Source organism: Porites lutea, chromosome 8 (genome assembly GCF_958299795.1).
Source record: "Porites lutea chromosome 8, jaPorLute2.1, whole genome shotgun sequence".
NCBI lineage: Eukaryota > Metazoa > Cnidaria > Anthozoa > Scleractinia > Poritidae > Porites > Porites lutea.
The window spans coordinates 6,530,512-6,558,414 of NC_133208.1; the positions used below are offsets into that span (position 1 = coordinate 6,530,512).

Here is a 27,903-nt window from a genome sequence, read left to right on the forward strand (position 1 = left end):
CCCCCCCCCCCCCACCCCCACCCCCATATTTTTAGACCAAACTGAGGTCCGAAGGGCCGAAAAATTTTTTTTGGAGACCGGCCCTCCCTTATCTCGGGCTCTGGACGACCGGCCCCACCCCCTTCCCCCGCCTTATCTCAAGGCCTGGATCCGGACTTTTTACACCAACGGGTTGTGCTGATATTTCGCTTGTCCAATGTGGAACAATCCACCGTATTGGAGAAAGAATAACATGTCAAATTCCATCCCTCCAAAAAGAAAAGAAAATAGGCGAGAAATTCTCCATCTTGTCCCAATACAAAGACATATATTTTTAATTTCTCGCGACGGCACAGATTTTAAACGGTTTACAATTACGCAGAATTCCAAGATCACTATCTTCTTCGGCTGGTAATTCTTCACCTTTCGGACACTCAAATTTAAACTTGTGAAACAATCTTGCTACAAATAAGAAAACTACTTTCTTGCCAAACTTTTCTCCAGGGCACGTGCGTATTCCAGTTGAGAAGGGCAACATTCCATCTACTCGAAGTTGTCTATCTTCGTTCAAGAAACGCTCCGGTCGAAAAGTGAACGGTTCTACCCAGTATTCAATGTCGTGATGAATAGCCCAGAGATTAACAAACACAGTAACATCACGCGGGATGAAAAATCCCGCAAGGGTCGTGTCCCGCGTGGTCGAGTGAGGAATCGCCAGGGGGGTCTCGCTTACAATGCGTACCATCTCAGTTAAGAACGCGTCCAAATAAGGCAAGTTTGGCCTGTCTGATAACTCTGGCAATCGTTCGGGACCAATCACATCGTCCAACTCGCGATGCAACCTAGCCTGCACATCCGGGTACTTTATGGCATAAAGCAGACTCCAGAGAATTTCAGTTGAAGGGGTCTCCGTTCCGGCAGAGAACAAGTCAGAGGCGCTACAAGAAAATGGGATAGTCAGTCTTAATTAATTTAAAGTCTATAAACTCTCGGAGGTACAGATTCATACCCCCACCGTGGAATAGGTGGGGTAGGGGTGTTTAGAACCCCCCACCGATCCCTTGGTTTTTGCTACAGTAGACATGGTAGAACCCCCGGTAACTCGAACTCACCGCTAACTCAAACTTAGCCCCATTTCTCTTGGATTTGACGCAATTCATTATCAGAAAATTAGCGTAACTTTTATTGAGAAACGTTCTTCAGTGATTACTGAACCTTTTAATTGCAATTTTTTTTTAAAGTTTTGCTCCTGAAATTTTATTTATATGGATTTGCAATGTCTATTTTACTGAAAATAAAATGAAAACTGCCGTACCGGCTGCAGCCGAGAAAGAACACACGCCACAAGGTGCAAAGTTCGGAAATCGAGAGCTTAACCTGATTTCGATGGACAATTTGAGTTTTGACGAATGTGTGGCTAGTTCATCACTGACTCATTTTTTTTTTAATTGGTAAGTAAGTTAAGTCGTTGTTTTTAAAAATATTTGGACCTTCGCGCGTTTCTTTCTTTCTTTCTTTCTTTCTTTTTTTTACCCTTTTTTTAGTGGGACATTTTGTTTTTGCTCTGCTAAAATTCTGTTGCAAATTCGAGTAACCAAAAGAAACAAAAGAGGACCAAACGGTTAGCGAATATACTGCAGAGTGTTGTATATCATGGGAAAATATGATGGACCGACGAATCAGGACCAACCAGTGGAGCCTGCGCAGCTCTAGCCCGCGAACGCAGACGTATTTCCGGTCGTCGCTTCTCTCTACCCGATTGAGTGAGCTTCTCTTTGGTGAAGAGACGAGACGACCGGAAATTTGAAGGCTAGCCCAGCTGGCGTCATTTTTACTTTTTTCCGAGCGTGCAAAAAAGCCCTCTTCGTTTTCTCGTTTTTTCCTCTCACAAAACAAACCACCAGCTACGCAGGCTATAACCAGCGGGGAGTCGATACTCTGCTTAGTTAGGGTATCGGGCAATTTGGTCGGGAATCTAAACCCACCCTAGTTCCCACTTTCATGCACCCAAAATATTTTACTTCCGGTTGTTTTGCCCGTCACGCAATCCTCCTCAAGGAACGCCAGACGAAGTCCTAAGAATGTCTGTGTGGGAGACAAGTGAATAGACCTCTTTAGCTTGTATGTTTTGTTTCCCCAATACAGGTCATGTGATAATACTTCAGAGAAATGTTTCTTTCAAATTTCGTCTTCTTCACGTGCATATGTACGCACAAGACAAAGAGTCAAGCTAGAGAGGTCTATTGCTGGTTAGACTGTCTGATTTGCGCTTGTGTAGCTGTACCGATTTGGCGCCAAAATGCAGTCCCGAAGGACCTGGCGACGAATTAGCATTTTTGTATAAGATAGGCGTAATGAACAGGGGTCTTTTTTGCATGAGCATGCGCGACCGCTGAACAAGCGATGTGCATGGAGGCTTACTACAGGGTTTGCCTTCATCAAAATGGCGCGTCTCAAAGCAATCATAGCGATTAATTTGCTCATTGGTCTTAGCGAATGTGCTCGTGATTTAACAAAATGCGTAGTTTGCAAAAAAAACTCTAACATAGTCTTAACAAAAGCGAAGTAGACCGGCTTTAACATACACGAGCTACTATCAAATTTCATCTCCCCACTTGACCTGGACAACGGCGCGCGTATATGTAGTGCCTGGAGGATTGCGCTGACCTCATCAAAGTCTAAACAAAGTGCAGAAACGTTTGTTGATGCAAGTAAACACTTTCAATTTTCTTTTTTTTGAGATTGGAAAGGAAGAGAAATATTAAAAAAAAACATAGCAAATTTCAGCGAGTGGGTTCGAAGTGCGCGAAAGCCGATGTTCAGTTCAGCAATGAATTAATATATGTTCTACAATTTTCCCAACACTTGAAAGCTACAAAATTGAAAGCACACGAGACGTAGATTAGTCACCTGGCGAGATGTTGGTGGTAGTCACTCGGTATGTCTCGAACAATAAAAAAAATGAATGTCAATGAGACACAGTCAAAACTGCATTCAATAGGACCGAAATTAAAGTCCCATCTTGTGACCGATTTTGATGAAACAAACGGTTAGGTTTCCCAAGAAGTACAGTAAACATGTGATGCCGACCAAAAGTTAAAAATCCTTAGAACATTTAAGTTCTGGCTAAAAGCAAATTCCTGTAAAAGATGCGTTACAAGGTTAGTCCACGCAAAAACAAGGAGTTCTATAATTTTCCCATAAACAAACTTTGTATCGCTAAAATACTTAAGGCAAAAACTTTCTATTTCAACTGAAAACGGCGTGGTAGTCGCCCGCTGATCATTATTAATCCTCTCCCGAAATATGGCTAAATCAGCTATTAACAAATTATTGACAGAAATCCTCTACGGCATCGAGAAACTGATTTACATCCGATTTATAGACAAACACCAAATAAAGAACATTTTGCTCAATAGCTACGCATCAGCAATGCATTCTATGCCAAACTTTGCGGTTCTTAAAGGGGAATCAAGACACGAGTCGAGCGCCAAACAACAACAAGCAGCCATGTTCGTGTCAAACATCCTTGAGAAACTTGCTCTTTCACCTCGTTCAGCGCATCAGTCTCCACTTTAAATCAACAGATCTTTACTTATTTTGTACAACGAAGGTTTTTCCTAAGTTCCTGCTACCATTTCAATCTCAAGCAAGCTTTCAAAGTGAACAATTTGGTTCCTATGACTATGCAGCACGGTCGCTGTCAGTGGTCGCGTGCTCTTTGACAAGTCAGCGGTCGCGCATGCTCATGCAAAAAAGACCCCTGTTGGCGTAATGTATTTTTAATTAGACTCGCCTTGCAATCAACCGGACACAACCGTTGAAAGATAATGTAAAGAGCCGTGTTAAGATATGTGGATTACCCAACAGAATTGTAAGTAGCATTTCCCTGCGAATATTTCAGCCTTTAAGTGCAATTTCATACTTAAAACGCAAATCTTTCATTTGCTTTGCAGTTTGACTGTTGCCAATTAAGTTACCGTTGGCAACCAGTTCAGAAATAAAGTGGTTATCTGTACATCGTTGTAGCCTTCAAATTTAAGTAACGCTTCGCTACGTAAGCGCGAATCACTGTCACAGTCCCCTATTTTTTGTGAGATCGTCGAGATAAAGCGCGTCTCACTGTTCATGGCGGCCATCTTGGTTTTCGAATGTACCGAGGGAGCGGGCGTCAGGGACTATAGCTCTAAACCACCCCCAACCCCTAAGTAGTTTTGACACTCACGCAAGATGGCAGCCCGTAACGCAAAGCGCTCGATCTCGACTATCTTACGGAATAATAGAGGACTGTAAACAGTTCAATTGCTAGTTTGCACGTGACGTCAAGGCGGCCATGTTGGCGGTCAAGAGCTAAAGCATTTCTCTCCTCTGGGAACTAAACTCTATTTTCATGTAAATTCTTTGAGAAAAAATTGTCCTGTCTTGACCAAAAACATGACCGCCTTGTCACGTGGTTGCGAACCAAGAATAAGTGTTTACTCAAAAGCCGAAAAATTTTTTTAAGTCGCCCTGGTAATATATTCTGACTATAGGACTTGAGTTGCGCTTACCTTGAAATTAAATTATTTTCTGTGAGTCCATCGCAGCCAATTTCTCTGAATTCCTTGTACATAGCTTCAATCACCGAGCTAAAATTTTTCGTGTTCGAAGTAGAAGCTTGTTCTTGAAATTTCCTCACGAAAATTTGATCTCGAATTTTTGCAGAATCCTTTGCATTCTCGATGCTGCGGAAAGGGATGTACTTGAAAACTGGAAATGTATTAATGAAATTAGCTGCCCCGATTGAGAGATTAAACACATGGATAGCTTGTAATAGCGCGTTTAATTCCCAGTCATTGCATTTATAATCGCCAAAAATCAACGATGAAACACAGCCTCCTATGGATTTGTAAATAGAATCTCGAGGGTTGAATGGCTTTCCATCGTGCAAACAAAACGCCCCACACAGCTCTTCAATATAGAAAGGGATATTAACTTTGTCCTCAGTCATGCGCATCGCTGTCATGGCGATTTTGTGTTGCAATTTCCATCGAGGAGAGTAAGATTGAAATGCAATGTCAGTGTTATCTCGGCCAAAAATTGCTCCAAAGAAATGAGGAGGTCGCCCAGCGAAATCTTTTGCTTTGGTCACAAGCGCTTCTTTGGCGATTTCGTAGCTGTTGATGACAATCACTTTTGTGCTTCCCATCTGCACACGGAAAAGCTTCCCGTACGTCCGCGCCATGTTCGCAAAATCACGATACGGCTGATCTAGGCTAATCGACAGCAAGTTTCCCAGCACTGGAAGCGGAAACGGTCCCGGGGGAAGATGGCGGTTTTGCCAAATTGTGGACGCCACATAAATGGCCGCGAGGAAAAAGAACAGCCCGACAGCTTCGACGAACATCGTTAAAAAAAGTCCGAATTATTTGGACTTGTTTATGTCTCCAACAATAGCCAAAGAGAGAGACGCAATAAGCAGACTGATCCTGTTGCGAGAAAAAGCTACTTGTCGAAAACTTCACAACAACAGACTCTTTCACCGCCTGACGCTCACGCCTACGATGCACACTATGTTTTTACAAGTTTTCTGCTAAGCTGAAATCCCAAAATAATATTCTCTAATATAACTGAAACTCACCGGACCAAACCGAGATAACAAAGGAAAGCATACAATTATAACTCAACCCTGATCAAATACAGGTGGTAATAAAGTAAACTAGTAACGCTTTCCCATCATAATAGTTGCCTGACTGGGTATAACGAAACCAGGAGATTTTTCTCGCCATTTTTTCGCACATTAATCCCAGAAATTGTTTCTTAAGAGATATTCGCATATTGGCATCTTTAAAATTAACCCATTGGTTTAAAAATGAATAAAAGACGACCTTAATAAACAATCTCGAGACAAAAGATATATATGCGTTCTTTGTTTTCCGGCGGCCATTTTGAATTTAAATACGTACGCCGTTTAACTTTTTAAAACCCCTTATTTACTAGCATGGTAGTGGGAAATGAGCGCACGCTACAGAAGAACTCTTAGTCAATGAAATCGAATCGGCCTTGTAACTCGGCGACGTTGGTAAATTTTAAACTTTGACTTGATTATAGACTTTCAAAACAAGAGGTTCCTGGAGTGCAAGAGTCCAAGTGTCAAGTTGATGATTAGTGTCTAGAATGCGAGCAGTCTCTCTTTTTCTTCAGATTTAGTGAGAGCAATGCACGCGCGCGGGAGCGGCCAAGCCGCAAGACGCGCGAAACGAGGGCGGCAGCCCGAGAAGAAAAAAGAGAGACTGCCCGCTTAGCCAGAGCCAATGAATTAAGCGTTGGCCTCACAACGCAAAATACGATTGGCTGATTTGTGAAGCGTTGACAACAAACTGTCAACAATCGAAACCATTGACAAGTTGATGATGGCTGAAGCACTGCAAGAGAGTTTGTCACGTTTCCCGAAAAAAAAAAACATTAGATACGGAGCAAGGAGAAACATAAGAACGTCTCATCTCTCCGGGTACGTGACGTGATCGCACAATTTAAATGCTCAAAGCCTCTCTTCACTGTCAAGGAACGCGTTAGTTCCAAAACGGTAGTCTTACTTTAGAACTTAACACAGAAAGTAGCACAGACTGGAAGACTCTTAGACTGTTTATTTTTGTAAAGCTTAAACAATAGTAATTACCAACGGATGCACTACAGGACATCGCGCTATAGAACAAAGATTCTCAAGAAAGAAATAAAAAAAAACAAAAAAACAAATCGGCGCCCAAAGAATGATCTTAAGTGACTTGCAGCGTTGGCTTAGCTTTAGTTAAGCTACAATTAGGATATGTAGAACACTGTCCCGTGAAAATTCAACATCCTTTAAACAAGAACTAGGCGACGGGTCTCTCATTCAAAACATAACGCAAAGGAAATGAATTGTTAATATAAGAGAAATAGACCAGCTTCATGACCTCTAAATGTGAGACCAGCGGCCAAAATTAAGATTTGCCCAGTCAATTAGCTTAGAATCGACTTTAACTCTATGCACTGCATAAGCTGCGCTTTAAAAAGAAAAGTAGAAAAACCTCTGTTGTTCAAGCAAACTCTAAAGTCACGTTTCACGTGCCTGGCCTGTCAACACTTCAGTTTTGACGCCAAAAAAATCACTAGACCGTGAAAGACCATTCTCTCTGGCTTTGCGGGTAGTCTCTCTTTTTTCGTGCCTCTCCCATCTCGCGCTATCAGTCACGCGCGTGGCCATTTGCGTGTCTCGCGTTTTGCTCGACGGACTACAGAAAAAAGAGAGACTGCTCGTAGTCTAATTAGTGTCAGAACCATGCAAAAATCTGCCCATGTTTTTGAGGTTGGTTTTGGCCAATTTTTTATTTTCTCTGCGAGACATCAACTTGACACTTGGACTCTTGCCCTCCAGGAGACACGTGGTATGGCGTGATTCTGTGGGTGTTGAGAGTTCTGGGGCAGAGTTTAAAATCAGAGTGCGCGGATATTTTTCATCAGAGTTTTTCTCTGGTTGTTGCGCCATACTGACGAGCCCCAAAAAGGGCGAAACAGCCGTCTATGCCTACAATCCCGCTCTGTTTTGAGTTCTTTCGGTATCGTGTTGATGTCTTGCAGAGTTAATTTTCACGTAATACTATCAGCATTGCAGTATTCTTCTTATAACACCACCCCACTCTCCCCTCCCCTCTCTGTTACAATAAGGGACAGACCGTTAGAAAAGTTCCGAGCGGGGGGGGGGGGGGGGAATTTAAGAGACGCACGATGATCTTGCTTCATATAATTCTTCCCTACGCAGTTTACATATATGATTTTCATATATTCAGAACATCATGTAGTTTTTCGTTAACATTTCCCTTGTATGAATTTGTTTAGGCCCTTGTATGAATTTTAGGGTTAATTGGCGTCAAGAGAGGATAAAGCTTTATCCTTTCTTGTTGGCGTGCATGAATTTTATTCACTACACGAATATTTTGTTTTTGTACTTCACCCACTCCCAGTAAGGTTCTAACGGTCCGTCCCTAATGGTGACTGGTGATAAATTTATTGACTACTTATTATGTGCAATGATGATTAATTAGTTTCATTGTCGCTTCAGGCGCTTGGTACGAAAGTGCTAAAGCATTACGAAAGATTGCAAAAGAACCATTACCAAACATTTCAAGACATGGATAATGTAACCCAAGGGATCTACTATTATTCTGCCAATGTTACTTGTACTTACAGACGGTGAGTTCATTTTGAATTTTTCATTTGCAGCCGCATCAATTTGACAGTAATTTCATATAAGCTAGGGTCAATTTCATCCCTGTTACGTCCAATATTTGCAGTTAAACTGCAGTTATAGCCCCAAATGGGGAGCTTGCTCGCAGGCTACCGGGATCTGGGATCATAACCCGTGGGATCGGGTGTAAGGGGATATATAGGGATAAAGTTCCCGAAATAACGTTAAATCAATGCTTCAACACGCTAATCAGACACCTGCTAACTCCGCTTTGATTGCTATTTAATTATGAGATATTCTGAATCTTCACTGGACTGCTTTCTGCTGGACTGGTAGCCTGTATAACAAGCGCTTTATGCATTTTCCTCTCTTGGCTCATAAAGCGTCTATTATGCAGGCTACTGAACTGGCTTTTAACAAATCATAAAGATTACTTACCATAGAAATCCCTAATTTTTAATTAATCAATTAATTAATTAGCTAGGTATTGAAACCTCTTGCTTGAGGTACATGAATGGCGCATTACATACGGCACATGAACATGAAGGCACAAAGGAAACTTTTAACTCTTTTTTACAAGCAAGAAGGCCGCTTGACCTTATGGAACCAAAAAAAAAACAACATTAAGGATAACTGTTACGGCTAGTTGTTCTTCTAACGCAGTCCTATATACTCGAGAGTGTCTTTGACCAGTTGATCTAAACTCAGCAAGAGACGTAGTAGGTTTTACCTTCAATAGAGAGATTTACAGTCACGCTTGCGGCAAACGGCAAATGTCAGATTCAAGATGAGAATTTCTAAAAGTGGAAAATGTTATGATCAAAACACTCCAAAACCATTCTTATGAATAAAACGAGCATGAAACTACTTTCTTTTTGGTAGAAGTAATGAGTTAAAGGGAAGGAATGGGGAAAGCGTGGTCACGTGGTACAAATTAACGCGACTGTAAATCTCTCTAACGTCCCTTTTCTACACCAACGAGTTTTTCTGGTATTTCGCTAGTCGTATATGGAACAAACCACCGTATTGGACAAGAACAACATGTCAAATTTCGTCCCCAAAAAAGAAACGAAAATGGGCGAGAAATTCTCCATCTTGTCCCAGTATAAGGAAATATACTATTAATTTCTCGTGACGGCACAGATTTTAAACGGTTTACAATTACGCAGAATTCCAAGATCACTATCTTCTTCGGCAGGTATTTCTTCACCTTCTTGACACTCAAATGTAAACCTGTGAAACAATAGTGCTACAAATAAGAAAACTGCTTTTTTTGCCAAACTTTTCTCCAGGGCACGTGCGTATTCCAGCTGAAAAGGGCAACATTCCATCTACTCGACGTTGTCTAACTTCGTTCAAGAAACGCTCCGGCCGAAAAGTGAACGGTTCTACCCAGTATTCAATGGCGTGATGAATAGCCCAGAGATTAACAAACACAGTAACATTCCGCAGGATGAAAAAGCCCGCAACGGTCGTGTCCCGCGTGGTCGAGTGAGGTATCGTCAGAGGGGTCTCGCTTACAATGCGTACCATCTCAGTTAAGAACGGGTCCAAATAAGGCAAGTTTGGCCTGTCTGATAACTCTGGCAATCGTTCGGCACCAACCACATTGTCCAACTCGCGATGCAACCTGGCCTGCGTATCCGGGTACTTTATGGCATAAAACAGACTCCAGAGAATTTCCGTTGAAGTAGTAATAGGACCCCTTGCACTAAGAGGTCACGTGACCAATGTTTCCTTTAAACAATGAGTTGGAATCTTGCTGATGCCAAAAATTGCTAGAGCACGTAAAAATTATCTTACACCCGAAATTTGAGAGGAAACGCATTTAAGAGAGATATTTTATGGCACTTTGATTTTTCAACAAAGTAGTATGAGTTGTATTGGGCGCCATGTCCGGCTGCAACGCAGGCTCTTATGTTGGGGGGCGGCCAAAATTACTTTTTGCTTGTATCTTGTTAAACGTTTGATCGGTTATGCTCAGATGTGCTGTAAACGTTACCACATCATCTTTTCAACAATTTCCTTGAAGTTGAAGTGCAAAACTTGTGTTCAGAAAGAGGGAATTCGTAATTTTAAAAATCACATTTTGGACACGTGACCATTTACGGATTTACCCATTTTACGAAAATGGTGCAGGTTTGAAAAACTAAATCACTATTATTTGTTTAAGATATGACCCACTAATCGGTTTTCAGAGGCAAAATCATTTAACTTTCATTTTCATAAAAACGATGTCACATGACCTCTTAGTGCAAATGGCCTATTCTAATTAATTTCTTGCAATAGCACGGATTTTAAACGGTTTACAGTTACGCAGAATTCCAAGATCACTATCTTCTTCTGCAGGTAATTCTTCACTTTCTGGACATTCAAATTTAAACCTGTGAAGTAATCGTGAAAGAAACAAGAAAACTGCTTTTTTGCCAAACCTTTCTCCAGGGCACGTGCGTATACCGGCTGAGAAAGGTAAAATTCCATGTACACCAAGCCGTCCTTCCTTGTCCAAGAAACGATCAGGCCGAAAAGTGAACGGATCTCCCCAGTATTCGAGGTCGTGATGAATAGCCCAGAGATTAACAATCACGGTCATATCCTGCGGGATATTAAAGCCTGCAAGAGACGTTTCCCGCATGGTCAAGTGTGGAATCGCCAGAGGGGTCTCGCTTACAATGCGTACCATCTCATTTAAGAACGCGTCCAAATAAGGCAAGTTTGGCCTGTCTGATAACTCTGGCAATCGTTCTGCACCAACCACATTATCCAACTCGCGATGTAGCCTGGCCTGCACATCCGGGTACTTTATAACATAAAATAGACCCCAGATAATTTGAGTTGAAGGAGTCTCCGTTCCGGCAGAGAACAAGTCAGAAGCGCTACCAAAAAAATAAATAAATAAATAAATAAATAAAATAAGAGATTAACAGTCTTAATCAAAGATTTGAACTTTAAACTCTCGATGGTAAGGAGTTATACCTCCACCACACAAAAAGTGGGGTGGGGGTGCTTCAAGCCCCAACCCACCCCTTGAGTTTTTGCTGCACTTGACATGGTAGAGCCTTAGTAACTCTCGAACCCCCCGCTAACTCGAACTTAGTCCCATTTCCCTTGGATTTGACCCCATTCATTATCAGAAAATTAGCGTAACGTTGCATTGAGAAGCGTTTTTCAATAATTACTGAACCTTTTAATTGCAATATTTTTGAACAGTTTTGCTCCTGAAGTTTATTTATATGGATTTGCAATGAAAAAAAAAAAACCGTCCTACGGGCCGCAGCCGAAAAAGGACACACGCCACATGGTGGAAAGTTTTGGAATCGAGAACTTCAACTGATTTCGCTGGACAATTTTATCCTAATTCATAACTGACTCAAAGTTTGTAAATTGGCAAGTACGTAAAGACTTTGTTTTTAAAAGTATTTGGACCTTCCCGCGTTTCTTTTCTTTTCTTTTCATTTTGTTTTATTTCTTTTTTTTCCATTTTTTTAAGTGAGGCATTTTCTTTATGCTCAGCTAAAATTCTGTTGCAAGCTGATTAACGAAAAACCAAAACAACCAAAAAAGGACCGAGCTGTAAATACCCTTACTTGTGCTGTATCACTTGTTGTCCATGTGTATTTCTGAGGCGATTTGGGCTGGTTTTGCCATTCTGTCTTAACCTTCATTGTCCTGTTACAGTCAAACCAAGTCAAGCGTGCCCCCCAAGATTCTATCAGTGAATTGATTATTTGAAAAATGAATCCGTTAGTCGTTCCCGTAACTGGTGTCAAATTCAAAGCGTCATTTCTGCATGCGTAATGCGCAGTGAATATTCTGAACATTTTACAAGAACTTCTCTGTATTTGGTCAGATTGGAAATCTTTGAATGGATTAAGCTTCTTAGAAGATATTTACATCAATTTCAGGAAAATGGAGCAGGTAGAAATTTCATAACTGCCTCGCGTGTGAATTCACGGCTCATTACACATACAAGAATGCAGAGATCAATCTGAAATCTACAACTAGCAACGGATTCAACTTTTGAATAATAAATTCATTAATGGTTCTTGGGGGGTACGCTTGACCTGGTTTGACTGTAATGAAGGTTAAGGACAATAAAGGTGTAGGCAGAAGCCTCAGAAATACACATGGACAAGTAAGTGTATTATACCCTAAAATTCCGAAAATAAGCCCCGGGGCTCATATTTTTCAAAGGTCCTTTTTGAGGGGCTTATTTTTGGAGGGGCTTATCTACAGAGGGAAATTTGCGTTTCAAAATCGATTGGGCTCGCCGTATATTTGGAAGTAAATTTACCGTTTTTGCTTGCCGGTTTTACTTTGTATTTGAGGTCAATTTTCCAAGTACAAGCCCCCCCGGGGGGGAGGGGGGCTAATATTTGGAGGGGCGATTTAACGGAGGTTTTTGCGTTACCGGTTTGGGGGGCTTATATTTGGAGGAGATTATACATGGAGGGGCTTATTTTCGGAATTTTACGGTATTTCGTTTCTTTACAATAAGTTAAGATATGGCGAATTTTTTCGAATCTTCACTGTTCCCATATAAACTCTACAAATCGCTTTATTAAGCAACATTACCTGACGTTTTCATTTTTCGCAATATCCAGCGAATCCAGCGGGGAGTCGGGCCGAGAATCTGAACCAGACCCAGTCTCCACTGCTCTCGCAAAAATATTCAACTTCCGGTGAATTCGTAACCTTGGCTTGTCACGCAATCCTCCCGGCAAACGAGGCGAAGGAAAGCGTGAGAAAGCCCTAAGAAGAACGTCATAGTGGGAGCCTGGTGAATACGTAATTTACGGTACTCATACGCCAGAAAAGTTATATATTTGTTCGTTTAAGTCGCGCTCGTAATGTCTTCTGACTATAGAACTTTAGCTGCGCTTACCTTGAAATTAAATTATTTTCTGTGAGTCCATCGCCGCCAATTTCTTTGAATTCCTTGTACATAGCTTCAACCATGGAGCTATAATTTTTCGTCTTGGAAGAAGAAACTTGTTCTTGAAATTTCCTCACGAAAATTTGATCTCGAATTTTTGCAGAATGCTTTGCATTCTCGATGCTTCGGAAAGGGATGTACTTGAAAACTGGAAATGTATTTATGATATTAGCTGCGCCGATTGAGAGATTGAATACGTGTGTTGCTTGCAATAGCGCGTCTAATTCCCAGTCATTGAATTTATAATCGCCAAAAATCCACGATGAAAGACAGCCTCCTATGGATTTGCAAACAGAATCTCGAGGGTTGAATGGCTTTCTATCCTGCGAACAAAACGCCTCTTTCAGCTCTTCAATATAGAAAGGGATATTAGCTTTGTCTTCGGTCATACGCATCGCTGTCATGGCGATTTTGTGTTGCAATTTCCATCGAGGAGAGTAAGTTTGAAATGCAATGTCAGTGTTATCTCGGCCAAAAATTGCTCCAAAGAAATGAGGAGGTCGCCCAGCGAAATCTTTTGCCTTGGTCGCAAGCGCTTCTTTGGCGATTTCATAGCTGTTGATGACAATCACTTTTGTGCTTCCCATCTGCACACGGAAAAGCTTCCCGTACGTCCGCGCCATGTTCGCAAAATCACGATATGGTTGATCTAGGCTAATCGACAGCAAGTTTCCCAGCACTGGAAGCGGAAACGGTCCCGGGGGAAGATAGCGGTTTTGCCAAATTGTGGACGCCACATAAACGGCCACGAGGAAAACGAACAGCCCGACAGCATCGGCGAACATCGTTCAAAAAGTCTGAAAGATCTGGACTTGTTTCTGTCTCCAACAATAGCTAAAGAGAAGGACGTGATAAGTAGCCTCCCACGGGGACGTTCTTAGTATAGGGGTTCGTCACACGTTTCCTTCCCACTAACGTCTGCTGACAGGGGCACCCAACGTCAATTTTCGGAAAACATCTCCTCGGGAGACGATTTGAGATCTAGAAGTTTCGGAACATTTGATGTAAAATTTCGTGCTTGCCGGCCTCTCCTAGGATTTTCGAACATCTAAAAAAGGGTATAATTGCCCATTTTTATCGGATTTTTACCCTAAAAAGGTCACCTATAATTTTCGGGAGCCTTTTTTCGGGCCGAAATTTTCGAAAAGGTAAGTTTTGATTCCTATAATTTTCGGATCACTAGACTTTCAGGTAGGACTGAAACCTGAACGGATTTAAAATTTTTAGGGGATAAAAATATGCCTATATCTAGGGGATCTCAATGGGGTGGTGGCTTTTACGGTTATCGGCTAAAATTTTGGCTCTTTTTAATTGCAATAATTTTTTTCAGTTACGGTGAACAAAAAAGTTAAAAAATAATTTCTTTTGTTTCTAAGAGTTAAATATTAAATAACCTGTATTTTTTTTTTTAGCAAAATAAAGGTCTTCGGGTCATCTCGGGATAAAGTATTAATAAAGCTGTTCGTTTGAAAAATTTTAACATTTGACAGATCATACTTTTTATAAAGTATTCCACTTCTAACATTATTTTACCCACAGAAATAGTTAATTTAAAAATATACTTTAATATGTGAAAATTCAAAAGCAGACACGCGAAAGCCCAACTCAAGGCCGGGGCGCGATATTCATTATGACAGAAAATGGCCGTTTTCACACTAGAGACGGATTATTTTTGAGAGACGGGTTATCAGTTTGATGATTCGCGTCCGATAGGTAATACGTCTTAATCTGAAAATGGAATAGTTTTAATTTTGAATGAACAATCCGCCTGACGTTATCCATCAATGTTGACGGACAGTTTGAAGATGGATTATCCGTTTCAGATAGCCTATATGTACAGCTGCCCCCTCCCCTAAAAAAAAAAATCGGAGAACGGGTGTCTGTAGGGGAGAGGGCGACTGTACGCAGGCTAGTCTCAGACGGATAATCCATTTCTAGCTCTTGTGTGAAAACGGCCAATAACGAAATTCCTGTGTCCAGCGTTTATAATGATAGCGAAGGACTGTACGGAACGACTGCCTGCCTTTGCCTTGTCCGTAGGCCTCGTTATTCCGTGCGGCTTGGCTTTTCGGGTCACGTGGTCCGAGCGAGTTCGCCACCGAAATGCCTTGACCGAGATTGCGTGGGAATTGAAGGCGCCGTACAGGGACTAGGTATAGCAATGTCTACCATGGCATCAGAGAAAAACAGGGAATTGTTGTTTATCGGCTAATTTACAAACAGTGTCATCTCTGCGTGTTGCCTGGGTTTCAATGCTGTTTCGAGGGTACGACCCCCCGAAAATCGAAAATATTAATCCCCAGAAAGAAGCCACACTTTAATTTCGCTATGGAAAAAAATAGTTCCCCGAGAGAGCGGCGGAAATGGAGCCTAGTATTGGTCAACACATCGGGCACTTCGCCTGACGTGCGTACGGAGTCCGGCAGTAGCCGGGAAATAAGTGAGTTTAGCACATTTCTTAAAATTAAAAAATCTCGGGAACAATTTCTTTTACGGTTAACTCTTTTTTACCCTATTTACGGCTAACGGTTAAAATTTTTTAATTTTTACGGCTATCGACTAAATTTTTGGCCGTTTTACGGCTATCGGTTAATCCCATTGAGACCCTCTATCTAGCGTTAAAATACTAAAATACGTTTAACAATGCAATGTTTAAGTGGTTTTGAACTATATTCTTGTTGGGTGGCCCTGTGCTGATTTGAGCGGAAAAAAACATAGACCAATCACAGCAGACTTCAAGATCTTCGAAGTGCACTTTGGACCTTGAGAAAGAGAGGTCTCATGAAAGGTGAAGACCTTACAGTTTTAGAACAAACTACACAGTTGACTCACAAGCGTTCGTACTAGAAGTATACCCTGGTTCCAGAGGTCCGTTCTCAAAATACCAAATAGACCTAATATGAAATAAACCGCGCGTGCTTAGGGTTTGATAAGGCTCCTGAGACGGACCTCTGGTCACATAAACAAGCAACCTAAATCAGTGGAGTGCGTCGCTGTTTGGTTTCTCCCACGTCCGCAGGGAATTAACGCTTTAACAGTGAACTTGATTGGCTCATCGAAGAACTTCACCCCGTGAGATAAAAAACCGGTTGCAATGTTCATAGCAAAGAATTTAATCCCGGGTTATAATTTTGTGCTATGCTTTGTTTTGCTGGGCTCAGTTTTGCAGTGTTGTTTACATTATGTCCATGATATTGAATTCTTCACGGATACTGTACCCTGGTAGTCTCCTTCGCCGCCGTTTTCAGGCTCGTCACGCAACGCTGTTTGTGGGGAGGAACGTTACGTTACGAGCCAACAAACTGCTGCGAAGGAGACTAGTGCCCTTGGTGCAAAAGGTTTTTTTTTCCCTAATTCCTGATAGTTCGCGGAACGGTTTATTTGCTAAAAAATGCAGCTGAATGAGAGAGAGTCTACTCAGTCACAATGCATTCGCTCCATAGTTGAAGCAGCTTCAGTTTAAGTTGTTCTTCGTTCTTATAATTTTGGATCTGTAAATCTTTTTCCGTGATAATTTAACCCTGCAAAGATAACTCACGAGCTGGGCCCAGCGTGATACAACATTGCAGAAAAACATTACATTCAAGGAGTACGTAAAGAAAATCGGTTAGTTATTCAGATCCAGAAGGCACTTTGAAGAAAACTAGAACCCTTATTCAGCCGTAATAAAAAGCTTCAAGCTTCAATAAACTGAGGTCAAAGAAAATGCTCTTGCATTAACGGCAAAATCCTGAATGAGCTGCATTTTGGCATGAGGATTTTGTCGTGTAGGCGCACCACCTCCCTTTACTGCTTTAAAACTGCCAAATGGAAAACGGTCGATGCAATGAACAGATTCGAGTACTGTTTTACAGTCTAGTCCTCTAAATGCAAAAGGCAAAGTTTACGGTACTCCATGCACTACGATGCATACGACGCATAGTCTACGCGCTAGAAAGAAAAGAAGGAAAACCTTTGTCAACCTGGTTCCCAGGGTTCCTCTCAAAAAGGCAACTAAAAAGGCCAGCTGAAGTTTTAACTCATGTTAACCTCAGTGGCCCTTATAACACATCCCCACTCTCCCCTCCCCTCTCTGTTACAATAAGGGACAGACCATTAGAAAAGTTACGGGGGGGGGGGGGGGGGGGGGGGGTTGAGCCGCTTGATGATCTTCCTTCATATAATTATCCACTCTGCAGTTCACATATTTTATGATTTTCATATATTCATAACTTCATGAATTTTTTTGTTAACATTTCAATTGTATGAATTTGTTTACGCCATTGTATGAATGTTAGAGTTAATTGGCATGCATGAATTTTTTTCACTACACGAATATTTTTTTGTACCTCACCCTGTAAGATTTCGAAATAAATGGTCCGTCCCTATTATGGTGACTAGTGATAAATTTACTAATTACTTATTAAGTGCAATCAGTCGATAATTAATTAGTTTCATCGTCGCTTCAGGCGCTTGGTACGAAAGTGTTAAAGCATTACAAAAGATTGCATAAGAACGATTACCAAAAATTTCAAGAGAGGACAATGCAAGTCAAGGGATCTATTATTATTTTGCCAGCTTTACTTGTACTTACAGACGGTGAGTTCATTGAATTTTTCTGTTTGCAGCCGCATCAATTTGACAGATATTTCATATTAGCTAGCATCATGAATTTCATCCCCCCCATTACTTCGAACATTTATACTGCCATTAAACGGCGAATGAACATCCAACGGGCTTTTTCTTATAATCTCGACAGCTTGTTAGTAAAAAACTAATGGTAAATACTAATAACATCTACAGTCATGTAGAGGATTTTGATATCCGGTTTTAGAAAGATTAAGGAGATACAGTCGACTCCTTCAATTCGAACCTTCAAGGGAAATAGAAAAAAGTTCGATTTATCGAGGATAAAATTGAGTAGAAAATGATACGGAAGGGAAATGAAAATTGCTTCGAGTTAGCGGGAGTAGATCCAGAAAGGTTTTATTAGCCCAGTCTAAATATTAAGGATTAAAACAGTGACAGCCCAGACAGCCGCTTGAACAAATGTTGACCCTTAAGCCTTCATATCTATAAACAAATTCTCTCGACTTATCTTCTTAACCCGGGGGCCCCCCAGACTTCTTACATCAGTTTCGTTCGAATGATTTAAGAGAATTTCTTGAATGACTAAAGCACTTCCCTTTCAGTTTCGGCTTGTTAATGTATGTACGGATATTGTTAGGAGAAGATTGATTTTGGTTACTCTTAATAAAAAGACACCAAGATGCAATGCTTTTTAAACAAAACTTTGCCCGAACCCACCCCCCCCCCCCCCGCCCTCATTTCCATGGACTACTAAATCTTAATATTGAGCTGAACACAGACCAACGTGTTATAATAATATCAATTAAAATTACCTTCAGAGCTGGATCGAGAAGCTTATCTTTCCTTCGATCTGAAAATATCATTCTCTTTCACTACACAGCCGTTTCTAGTGTCGTCACGCAACGCTCCTGGGGAGGGGCGTTACGTGACGACACTAAAAACGGCTGTGTAGCAGACTAACTACACAACAAAGCTGAGTCCAAAATGCGAGACTGTTTCCAAACTGTCATAGGTCACGTTTGGACAAGTACTCTGATGAAGCTTTACCCTTCTACTATTTCTTTATCATTATTTTATAACTTTTTCGCTTTTTTTAGCATGGCTTTTCTGGTCAAAGAGGGAAGTCTGTTATGGAAAGTATGGTTGCTTTCAACGTCATCCGTTGTGGCAGGTTCAGATGCCACAGAACCCATCCAGGATTGGAACACGATTTCATCTTTTTACAAGGGACAACCGCAATTCAGCTCAGCTCATTGATGATCACAATAAACATAAGCTCTCTGCTTCTCATTATAAGATTTCAAGGCGGACAGTTTTTGTGATTCACGGATTTACAGGTTAATTTTGGAACCTCTCACCCAGAAGGCCTGGGTCATAGCGTCTTAGAATCACCTTTATTTTCGAGAGATCAGCATAGCGCCAATGGCAAAACGGTGAGAGCACAGGCACCCCAGGCGTAATGGATGAGTACTGAAATCTGAACGAGTGAAATTTGTCAATAAAGCGCAAACAGGGTAACTATTTACGAAGCTCACTGATACATGATACCACCCAGTCTCCTATACCAATAACAATCCATTGTTTTTATTGTCACTTTTTCAAATTCTTATTTGTAACGAACTTTTAGTTTTATTTCCATATTTTCTTTTAGCCCCTGAAGAAGGTTGTTTTCAAACCGAAATATTGGGCATTTTGTTTAACAATATATATTTTTTTGTTTTATTCTTTAATTTCTTTACTTTTTCGTTCATCGCCTCGCCGTAACGATCAGTTTGCCGTTTCATATTTAACTATTTAATACCATTTTAAGGAGCTATTTCATGCTATTTCCTGTTTTAAACAGCTAAAACGTGTCCTTGTACCAACTGAGTTCCAAAACCAATGGTACAGTTTTTTAAAGACAGTATGTTAAGGCAATGAAACTGTTCCTGTCGTCTGTTGCTACGGATGAAAAGGATGGACGTGGATTGAAACTTGAAAAAGTTGGGCCAACATTTTCCGGCAAAAATCACCTTAAATATATATCTGTTCTAAGACAAAGTGTTCCGGACAAAAATTGTTTGACAGCTTGATAACTCTAGAGGAGTATTTTGTGTAGAAGTACAATATCCTAGTGCGAGAGCCCCTTCAAACTTTTCGGAAAAGCAGAACGCCACGCGCAGTTAAACATTTTGCACCCTACTGAGGAATTTAAAGCGTTTAAATTTAGTGTTCTCAAAGTTTTGGTCTCCCAACAACTAACCCGATTTACCACCCTTTAAGTGTGTAAAAATCTGACAGTGTTGTAATCACTGCACAGAGAGCATCAATACCTGGGCCTTATCAATGAAGAATGCACTGCTAAGACGAGAAGACTGCAATGTGATTTCGGTGGACTGGTCGAGAGGCGCCAAATTCCCGTATGGTCAGGCAACTGGGAACACTCGGCTTGTAGGAGCCCAGACAGCCGAGCTCATAAGGTTCCTGATTTCTAGTAGCCCTGGCTCTCCTAATCGTTTGATTGATCGTTTCTACATTGTGGGGTTCAGTCTCGGAGCTCACGTTGCTGGATATGCAGGACGCTATTTGCGGTCTCGTGGAATGAAACTGGCTAGAGTAACTGGTAAGACTGAACTATCCTGCGAGAAAGCTCTCCATTTCGAGTGTTGAGCAAATCAAGCCGCCTAACAACGCGCTAGCGGAGGCTGAGGCAGCGAGGGGTTGAGGGAAAAGAGATCTTTCCATGGTTCTTCCCCTCCTCTCTCGTGATTTCTCACGGATATCCCCCAGACAGAGAGCTTCCTCCCAGGCTAAGCAAATGATGATAATAATAATAATAATAGTAATAATAATAATAATAATAATAATAATAATAATAATAATAATAAAGAAAGATGAGGAAAAGACACTCAAGTATGGGCCCATGATGTGGGAGCTGAAGCAGAGATACAATGGTTACGGGGTTGAACAGTACAACGTAATAATTGACGTACTGGGGGGTTACTCTAAACACCTAGAGAATAAGTCGGTGAGGAAGCTACTTGGAGCGAGAGCACGGAGCGTACTTGAGCGGATGCAGAGGTCGGTCATCTCAAACACTTTAAACATTGCCAGAACATTTAAGATAAATACTTAGTTAGGGCGCTATGGACTTCAGTTTTTAGGTTTTTGTTTTTTCTCTAGAAATCTAGAAACACAAGCTTGCTGACGTTTTTACTTAGATTTTTTAGAACATTAGAGTTTGATATTATTATAAATAAGTTTTTGTAGAGATAGCGAAGATTTTACAGAGTATCAGAATTTAATAATATTCTAAATTGGCTTTTTTAGTAGAGAGATTTATATCACTATGTATAAGCTTTTAGTAGAGATAGCGAAAGTTTTACAGAGTATCAGAATTTAATAATATTCTAAATTGGCTTTTTAAGTAGAGAGATTCATATCACTATGTATTTTAGGATTGTATTAGGTTTCGTATCGACCTTTTTTTACTTCTAAGTATAGCTTCTCAAGTGGTGTAGGTTACGCTATGCGCCCTATACTACTCATAATGTGGACAGCATTCCAAAGTTTCATACTGCGACATAAAAATAGTAATAATAGTCTTGTTCTATTAACGGCATATGGTTAGTGTATACTGAAAATTCGTCTTCCTCAGTTACTACTAGTCAACTATTACCAGTATATATATTTCTGCCAAAACGGAACTACTAATTCCCCTACGACTACCAAAGCTCATTACCACTAAGACTACCATTATTACTACCTCTACCACTGCCAAGTCCTCCTACTACCGCTGCCAGTACGAGTATCATTATGACCACCACTACCTCTACCGCTACCAATGCCATTACTGCGTACCACTACCACCACCGTTGCCACTACTACTACCACGACCACCACTACTACCACTACCACCACCACTACCACAACCACAACCACTACCACTACTTCTACCACTATCACTACCATGACCACGACCACTACCAGTACCACTACCACACACAAACAAATCCAAAACCACTACCACTACTTCTACCACTATCATTGCCACGACCACTACCACTACTACTACCACTACCACTACCACAACCACTACCACTATCACTACTTCTACCACTATCACTACCACGACCACTACCACTACCACTATCACTATCAATATCAATATGAATACTGCTAAAGACGCCGTTGCTGTAACAGTTGCTACACTTCTGTTAGATTCCACTCATTGCTTGTATATTTAATGTTTGTTTGTGGTGGGTTTAACAGGTTTGGATCCTGCTGGCCTTTATTTTACTACAGTTAGCTCAGACTTTCGACTTGATGAAAGTGACGCTTCTTATGTTGATGTTATCCATACGGATGCAGGAGTGCTCGGCACAAACCGGAGGGATGGAGACGTTGACTTTTACCCAAATGGTGGCTCTCGACAGCCAGGTTGCCTGTTCAAATGTAAGTTAAAGCGTTCCAAAAGTTCATACCCTTACTCTTTTTGCATTTCCTTCTTTCTTCTCTCTCCCGTTAATTATTTTATTTTACCTTATTTTTCATAGAGCTACAATTGGTTGTAAATCCGTAGTGAAACCCCTCGTTTTAAAATAAGCATTATTTTCCCATCCTATTTTCATCAGCAGCGAAAAATTCGTTCTAATTAGAATCTGTCATAGCGCGAATGGATGGAGCTTGTCAGGTTGAAAGCGCTTTTGTTTTTGGTTCCTGCTTGCTTTCAAATGGGTCTGTCCGTTTTCAGGAACGAGTTAACCCGCGATCAGGCGGTCCTTCTTCCTTTCCTCCTTTGCCCGTCGACCGACTTTTGCGCGCTCCATTCATGCAGCAAAAAAAATAAAATAAGATAAAAATAAAAGCGACGCCTAATAGCCGATCATTAGTAGAGACCTTTAGATTCGAGAACGAGTTTGAGATTTGACTGAAAGTTTTTTCACGTATTCTCAAAACGTAAACACTCCAGGAAGCTTCATTGTACTTTGGATTCACAAGCCCTCTCCCGATCGCAAACTGATAAATTAAATCTTCTAACATTTGATAAACCGTTTCCGCCACTAGACGACATTTTCGCTAAAACTCGTAGTAAAATGACGACGGCTATCAATTTTTCCCGCCAAAATGACGCTGGTTCACAAGCGAGCACTTGTTAGTACTGAGAAAATTTCGCACTCGTGCGTTCTCGTCTTAGAATTTAAAGGTCTCTAATGAGTCTCCACTGTCGTGGCGGATCCAGGGAAGGGGCCGGGGGCCCACCCCCCTTGTTTTTAGACCGAACTGAGGCCCGAAGAACCGAAAAAATTTTTTGAAGACCGGGCCCCCTCCTTTTCTAAGGGTCTGGATGATTGCTCACCCCCTTCCTCCCCCTTCCTCCCCCCCCCCCCCGCAACTCATCTCACGGTCTGAATCCGGCACTGCACTGTGCCTATTAAATGTCAGACAAATGCCTTTTTTCTTTCCACTTCCATCCATCAGTTCTATGTGATCACATGAGAGCACCCGAATACTACACTGCCTCGGTGCAAGCTTCTTACTCATGGACTGCATATCCATGCGTGAATTACGCGACCTTTGAACAAAGGAAATGCCAGGTGTGCGATGGCGCCTGTCCTACCATGGGTTTTGACGCTGACCGCACTAAAAAGGAAGGGAAATTCTTCCTAAAAACAAACAGTAATGCCCCATTTTGTGGTAAGTCGCTCTTTCCTAAATAGCCTTTTATGCCCTTTATATTAGCGAAAGCTACTTGACGATACGAGGAATCGGGCTATATGATCAAAACGCTTTAGGAAAAATGCAAATACAAAAAGCGGCTAAATGTAATTAGTAATATCCAATTAGTAGTCTATTATCAATGCTGCGTTTTGATTGCTTGAGCTACCACTAGGCTATATGTTATAGCCCACTAGTAGCGAAAAGCGCTGGCTTTGAAAACCTAAACAATGGCGGCTGAATCGCGTTTTGCTAGATAAAGTTTTTTTGTCTCAATATTTTTGACTAACTGGTTGGATTTTACTAAATCAATTATTCCTCGCGCCCTCATGGCCTCTAAGTCAATAGCCCATTCGGGCTGCTGTTTTTCTTTTCCCAAAGATTACATACAGCTGTATTATTTTCAGCTTATACAATAACTCAATAATATTCAAGACGTGACGAACTTTGTTAAGATTTCTAAGAGTAATGATGTCGTGAGATAATTAGCATATTTTTGCTACTTGTTGTGTACTTTAACTGCTTAAATTGCCACAGTGCTGATTTTATTCAGTCGAAATAAGTAGCTAATTATTTATTTATTTATTTATTTATTGCTTTGCAGGAAAGACTCACTGAGGCAAAATGATGATAATTATTGCTAGTGTTTTAGAAAGAGAGTGGCAGAACTGTTGTGTGCGCAAAGATAACTTCAAATCTTGGCTTTTATGCCATAAAAATATTTGCTCCAGATCTTGACAACTGTAGTGAAATATGCAACAAAGATACTAGAAATTATAAAGACTAGAACATTTTTTTTGCCTTAGTTATAGATAAGAGTATGAATAACCCCAGCAAAATGTGATACTAAGAGACGAAAACGACAAGAATTTTTGGGCATAACGTATACAGGCTTCATTTATTTATTTATCTTTTTTTTAAAAATAAAAATAATGTATCTTTCACTCAAAATAACTAAGTGTTCCGAGTATACGGTCTCGTATTCTACGTTTCGCACAGTTTACGCTATATCAAGGAAAGCTTTGGAAATTGAGGTATTTTGGTATGAGGTATTTTCTTGGACATCTTAGGCGTTCAGGATGGACAAGGCCGTTGATATTTCGACGTCTTAGTCCTGTGGGGACGTGCGAAAGTGGAAGATTGACGTTATTTGCTACAATCGAACCCTCCCCTGAGAGACGTAAAATTGTCAGCGGGCCGGGCCGCTAAGCTCGAAACGCTCAACATCTCCGAGTCTTGAGAAAGGGGCGGGTTGCTCGTGGAAATTTGCGTATTTTCTGGGAATATGGAGATTGGTTTTGGGACTCCGGACATTTGTGTTACATCGTCTGTTATCGAGCTTCACGAGAGACTGGAAAAAGGCTGATTACGTTGATTTTTCGCGTGAAAATCTTCCTCGATCGTGGGGCAGTTCGGGCCTCGAAGCTGCAGAGGCGTGTAGCCTTGAGACCTTATTATGAAGGTTAAGACATGGAGTCAAAAACCCGCCCAGATCGCTTCAAAACAACACAGGAACACAAATTACAGGAAAAGTAAGTTTATTTTTACAGTGCTGAGAGGTCCGTTAGAGTATTGATGGAGGCGAAAAAAAACGTTAGTTGTATTTTGGACTTGAAATCAGAGGTGATCCAAGCTCGCAATATGAGCATCGATCGGCATTGTTGCGTAACATTCGAAGTGTAAGTGTTTTGATTGTTAGTCATAGTTTTGTAAGGTGTTGTGCAGCTTTTTTTTTCCTTTTGCGGACTGTGTCAGAATGATACGTGAATGCAAAAAATACAAAGCAATTTAAATGTTCAAACGGCAATGTTATCATCAATTGGTACAGCAAGAAACAACAAACTCTGAATTTTCAGGGCCGCGATGGTCCCGCTTTAAAGGATAGGCTGATAGAATTAGTTCACAAGAAACCGAGAAAGACAACTGAAACGCAAGATGCCAATTCTCTGAGCTCTAGCGAACAATCATTTCAACCATCTACACTATTGCAGGAGACCGACAGTGGTCAGAGTAATTTTCAAACGTCGACTGATGGTGAGAGTCTGCTAAATGGTTCTGAAAATTCAGAATTCATTGCCGATATTGAAGGATTGAAACTCGATTTATTGATCCTTCAGAAGCAAGTTCAAGAAAATACAAAGCTTCTGTCGATGGAAAATATTCAAAAACAAGATGGAAATGCTTTAGGTGTCGAGCTCCTCGACTACAAAAAGAAGTGTGAAAAGTTATTATCCACTATATCTAAAAAAGACAATGCAATTAATGAGTTGGAAGAAAAATGTTTGCTCCTTGAAAGCCGAGTTCTGTCATTAGAGCAAGAAAATGATTCTTTAAAGTTAGCACTAACAATCATTACGCGAGAAAAGAGTGAGGTTGAAAACAATCAACTACAATCAAGTGATCGTTGGTCCGTAGCAAAGCCGCACCCGAGAAGTACAAATGCAAAACATAGCAAGAAAACAATACCCGCTAATATAATTCAAACCCGTAACAGATTTGAGCCTCTTCAAGTTGAAGATCAAATTGAAAGAAATGTAAGCAATCAGAATGGGAATAGCGCTGTCACAGGACACAGAACATCTTCGTCGTCCTCAGAGATCAGAACGCGAAACGCTGACTTAATCAATTCGTCAAATCAACTTGATCATTCACAGCCCAAACGTCAGAAGAAAGTTGTTATAGCGGGGGATTCTACTCTTAAATACCTACAAAGCCATAAAATGTCCAAGAATTCACAAGTTAAGATAGCCACCTTTCCGGGATGCACAACACAAGACACGAAGGATCATATCAAGCCACTACTACGCAGAAACCCAGACGAGATAATTATCCATGTGGGAACTAATAGTTTACGATCCTCCAATACTCCTCGTGAATGTGCAGTAGAACTGATTGACCTAGCCGAAGCAGTCAGCTCTGAATCTTCAACTATGATATCTATATCCGGTCTCATCAATAGATCTGATGAAGCCCTTGCATGTAAAGTACCTGACGTGAACAAAGTTCTTAAGGAATGCTGCAAGCAAAAGAACTGGGGTTTTGTTGACCACTCTAACATTTCAATAACTAGCCACTTAAATCGAAGTGGTCTTCATTTAAACAAGAAAGGCACCACGCGCCTAGCTCAAAACTTCATTAACCATTTACGTGTAGACTAGGATATTGCCGTCTGGGAATCCGACTCGGCGGATGTCCATAAGGGTACCGACCGCGGTAAGTCCAACTGTCCCACAATCTTTGGTCGAGGTTTAGCCATAGCGTCCCTTAACACTAATAGTCTGTTGTCTCATATTGACGAACTTAGAGTTTTTATGTCCTCTTCAAAAATTGATATTTTACATATCAACGAGTCAAAATTAGACTCTACGGTACGTGATGACGAAGTTTACATACCTGGCTTTGAAATAGTCAGAAAAGATCGTAAAATGAACGGAAGGAATGGAGGTGGAGTATGTACATACGTACGCACTAATCTGAACTATCGAATACGTAATGATTTAAATAATGATCTTTTAGAGTGTCTTGTCGTTGAAATCAGTAAGCCACGAAGTACACCATTTCTGGTCGGTACTTGGTATCGACCCCCAAGTTCTCCACCCAATTTATTTAGCGAATTTGAGAATGTTATTGCTAAAATTGACGCGGGAAAATAAGGAATTATATTTACTCGGTGATATCAACTGCAATTTGTTGCCTGAAGCAATTACAGTTAATTCTTCTCATCTGATAAACATTTTCGATATATATGGTCTTAGTCAGTTAATCACTGAACCAACACGTGTCACCCAGGACTCAAAAACATTAATTGATTTATGTATAACGAACTCCCCAGAGAAGATTACAAATTCCGGTGTCATTCACCTTGGTATAAGTGATCATTCTCTTGTTTTTTTGTCACGTAAGACTCAATACTGCCGTATTGGCCCTCGCGTGATTGAAACACGGCAATTTAAACACTTTAACAGAGGAAAATTCTTAAGTGACCTCAATCAACTACCTTGGGCCAATGTTGATTTGTATTCTGATCCCAATGAAATGTGGCGTGTATGGAAAGAAATGTTTCTTGGCTGCGTCGATAAACACGCACCACTTAAATCCAAAAGAATTCGGAAAAAACGATCTCTATGGATTACTAGAGAGTTACTGAGCAAAATCCGAAAACGAGATTTCCTTAAAAAGAAGGCAATCTCCTCCAATAACCCGGCTATATGGGATCAATTTAGGTGTGCAAGAAATCAGGCAAATAAAGCTATTAAACTCGCAAAAAAACTCTGTGTTTCTGACAACCTGGAAGCCAACAAAGGTAATTTGCGCAAAACATGGAATGTTATCAACGAGCTAACTTCACGTAACAGTGGTAAGTCAACGAATATTTTGGAGATCAAGGTAGATGATAAAATAGCAAGTAACCCTATGAACATTGCGGAAACTATTAACGATCACTTTACAAACGTTGCGCAAGTATTAGCACAAGATATTCCTGTTGTCGATGTTAATCCTGAGTCTTATTTTAAGCCCA

The 27,903-nt window shown here is 40.8% G+C and overlaps 3 protein-coding genes across 3 annotated transcripts; 1 reads left to right on the forward strand and 2 right to left on the reverse strand.

Annotated features, from left to right (window-relative positions):
- Positions 1-240: 240 nt before the first annotated feature.
- On the reverse strand, positions 241-5,548 carry LOC140946242 (steroid 17-alpha-hydroxylase/17,20 lyase-like). The gene is made up of 2 exons (XM_073395336.1): positions 4,530-5,548; positions 241-917 (listed from the first exon to the last, which is right to left on the reverse strand). The coding sequence occupies exons 1-2, from the start codon at positions 5,363-5,365 to the stop codon at positions 314-316; spliced, it is 1,440 nt and encodes a 479-aa protein (XP_073251437.1). The 5' UTR covers positions 5,366-5,548; the 3' UTR covers positions 241-313.
- Positions 5,549-10,130: 4,582 nt separating this feature from the next.
- LOC140946109 (steroid 17-alpha-hydroxylase/17,20 lyase-like) lies at positions 10,131-13,905 on the reverse strand. The gene is made up of 2 exons (XM_073395183.1): positions 13,068-13,905; positions 10,131-11,058 (listed from the first exon to the last, which is right to left on the reverse strand). Exons 1-2 carry the CDS (start codon positions 13,901-13,903, stop codon positions 10,455-10,457), a joined length of 1,440 nt encoding a protein of 479 aa, XP_073251284.1. The 5' UTR covers positions 13,904-13,905; the 3' UTR covers positions 10,131-10,454.
- A 3,736-nt stretch (positions 13,906-17,641) lies between these two features.
- Positions 17,642-24,220, forward strand: LOC140946348 (pancreatic lipase-related protein 2-like). The gene is made up of 6 exons (XM_073395449.1): positions 17,642-17,696; positions 18,785-19,024; positions 19,987-20,289; positions 21,939-22,121; positions 23,148-23,363; positions 23,989-24,220. Exons 1-6 carry the CDS (start codon positions 17,642-17,644, stop codon positions 24,000-24,002), a joined length of 1,011 nt encoding a protein of 336 aa, XP_073251550.1. The 3' UTR covers positions 24,003-24,220.
- The last annotated feature ends 3,683 nt before the right edge of the window (positions 24,221-27,903 follow it).

What these genes read in the sequence shown, in the direction of transcription:
- LOC140946242 (XM_073395336.1), bottom strand. Translation starts at nt 5,365, where the DNA reads ATGTTCGTCGAAGCTGTCGGGCTGTTCTTTTTCCTCGCGGCCATTTAT. An exon ending in GAAAATAATTTAATTTCAAG is followed by an intron (nt 918 to 4,529) that starts GTAAGCGCAACT and finishes ATTTTCTTGTAG; the next exon opens with CGCCTCTGACTTGTTCTCTG.
- LOC140946109 (XM_073395183.1), bottom strand. Translation starts at nt 13,903, where the DNA reads ATGTTCGCCGATGCTGTCGGGCTGTTCGTTTTCCTCGTGGCCGTTTAT. An exon ending in GAAAATAATTTAATTTCAAG is followed by an intron (nt 11,059 to 13,067) that starts GTAAGCGCAGCT and finishes TTTTTTTGGTAG; the next exon opens with CGCTTCTGACTTGTTCTCTG.
- LOC140946348 (XM_073395449.1), top strand. Translation starts at nt 17,642, where the DNA reads ATGCAAGTCAAGGGATCTATTATTATTTTGCCAGCTTTACTTGTACTT. An exon ending in GAAACTGGCTAGAGTAACTG is followed by an intron (nt 20,290 to 21,938) that starts GTAAGACTGAAC and finishes TGGGTTTAACAG; the next exon opens with GTTTGGATCCTGCTGGCCTT. An exon ending in GCCAGGTTGCCTGTTCAAAT is followed by an intron (nt 22,122 to 23,147) that starts GTAAGTTAAAGC and finishes TCCATCCATCAG; the next exon opens with TTCTATGTGATCACATGAGA.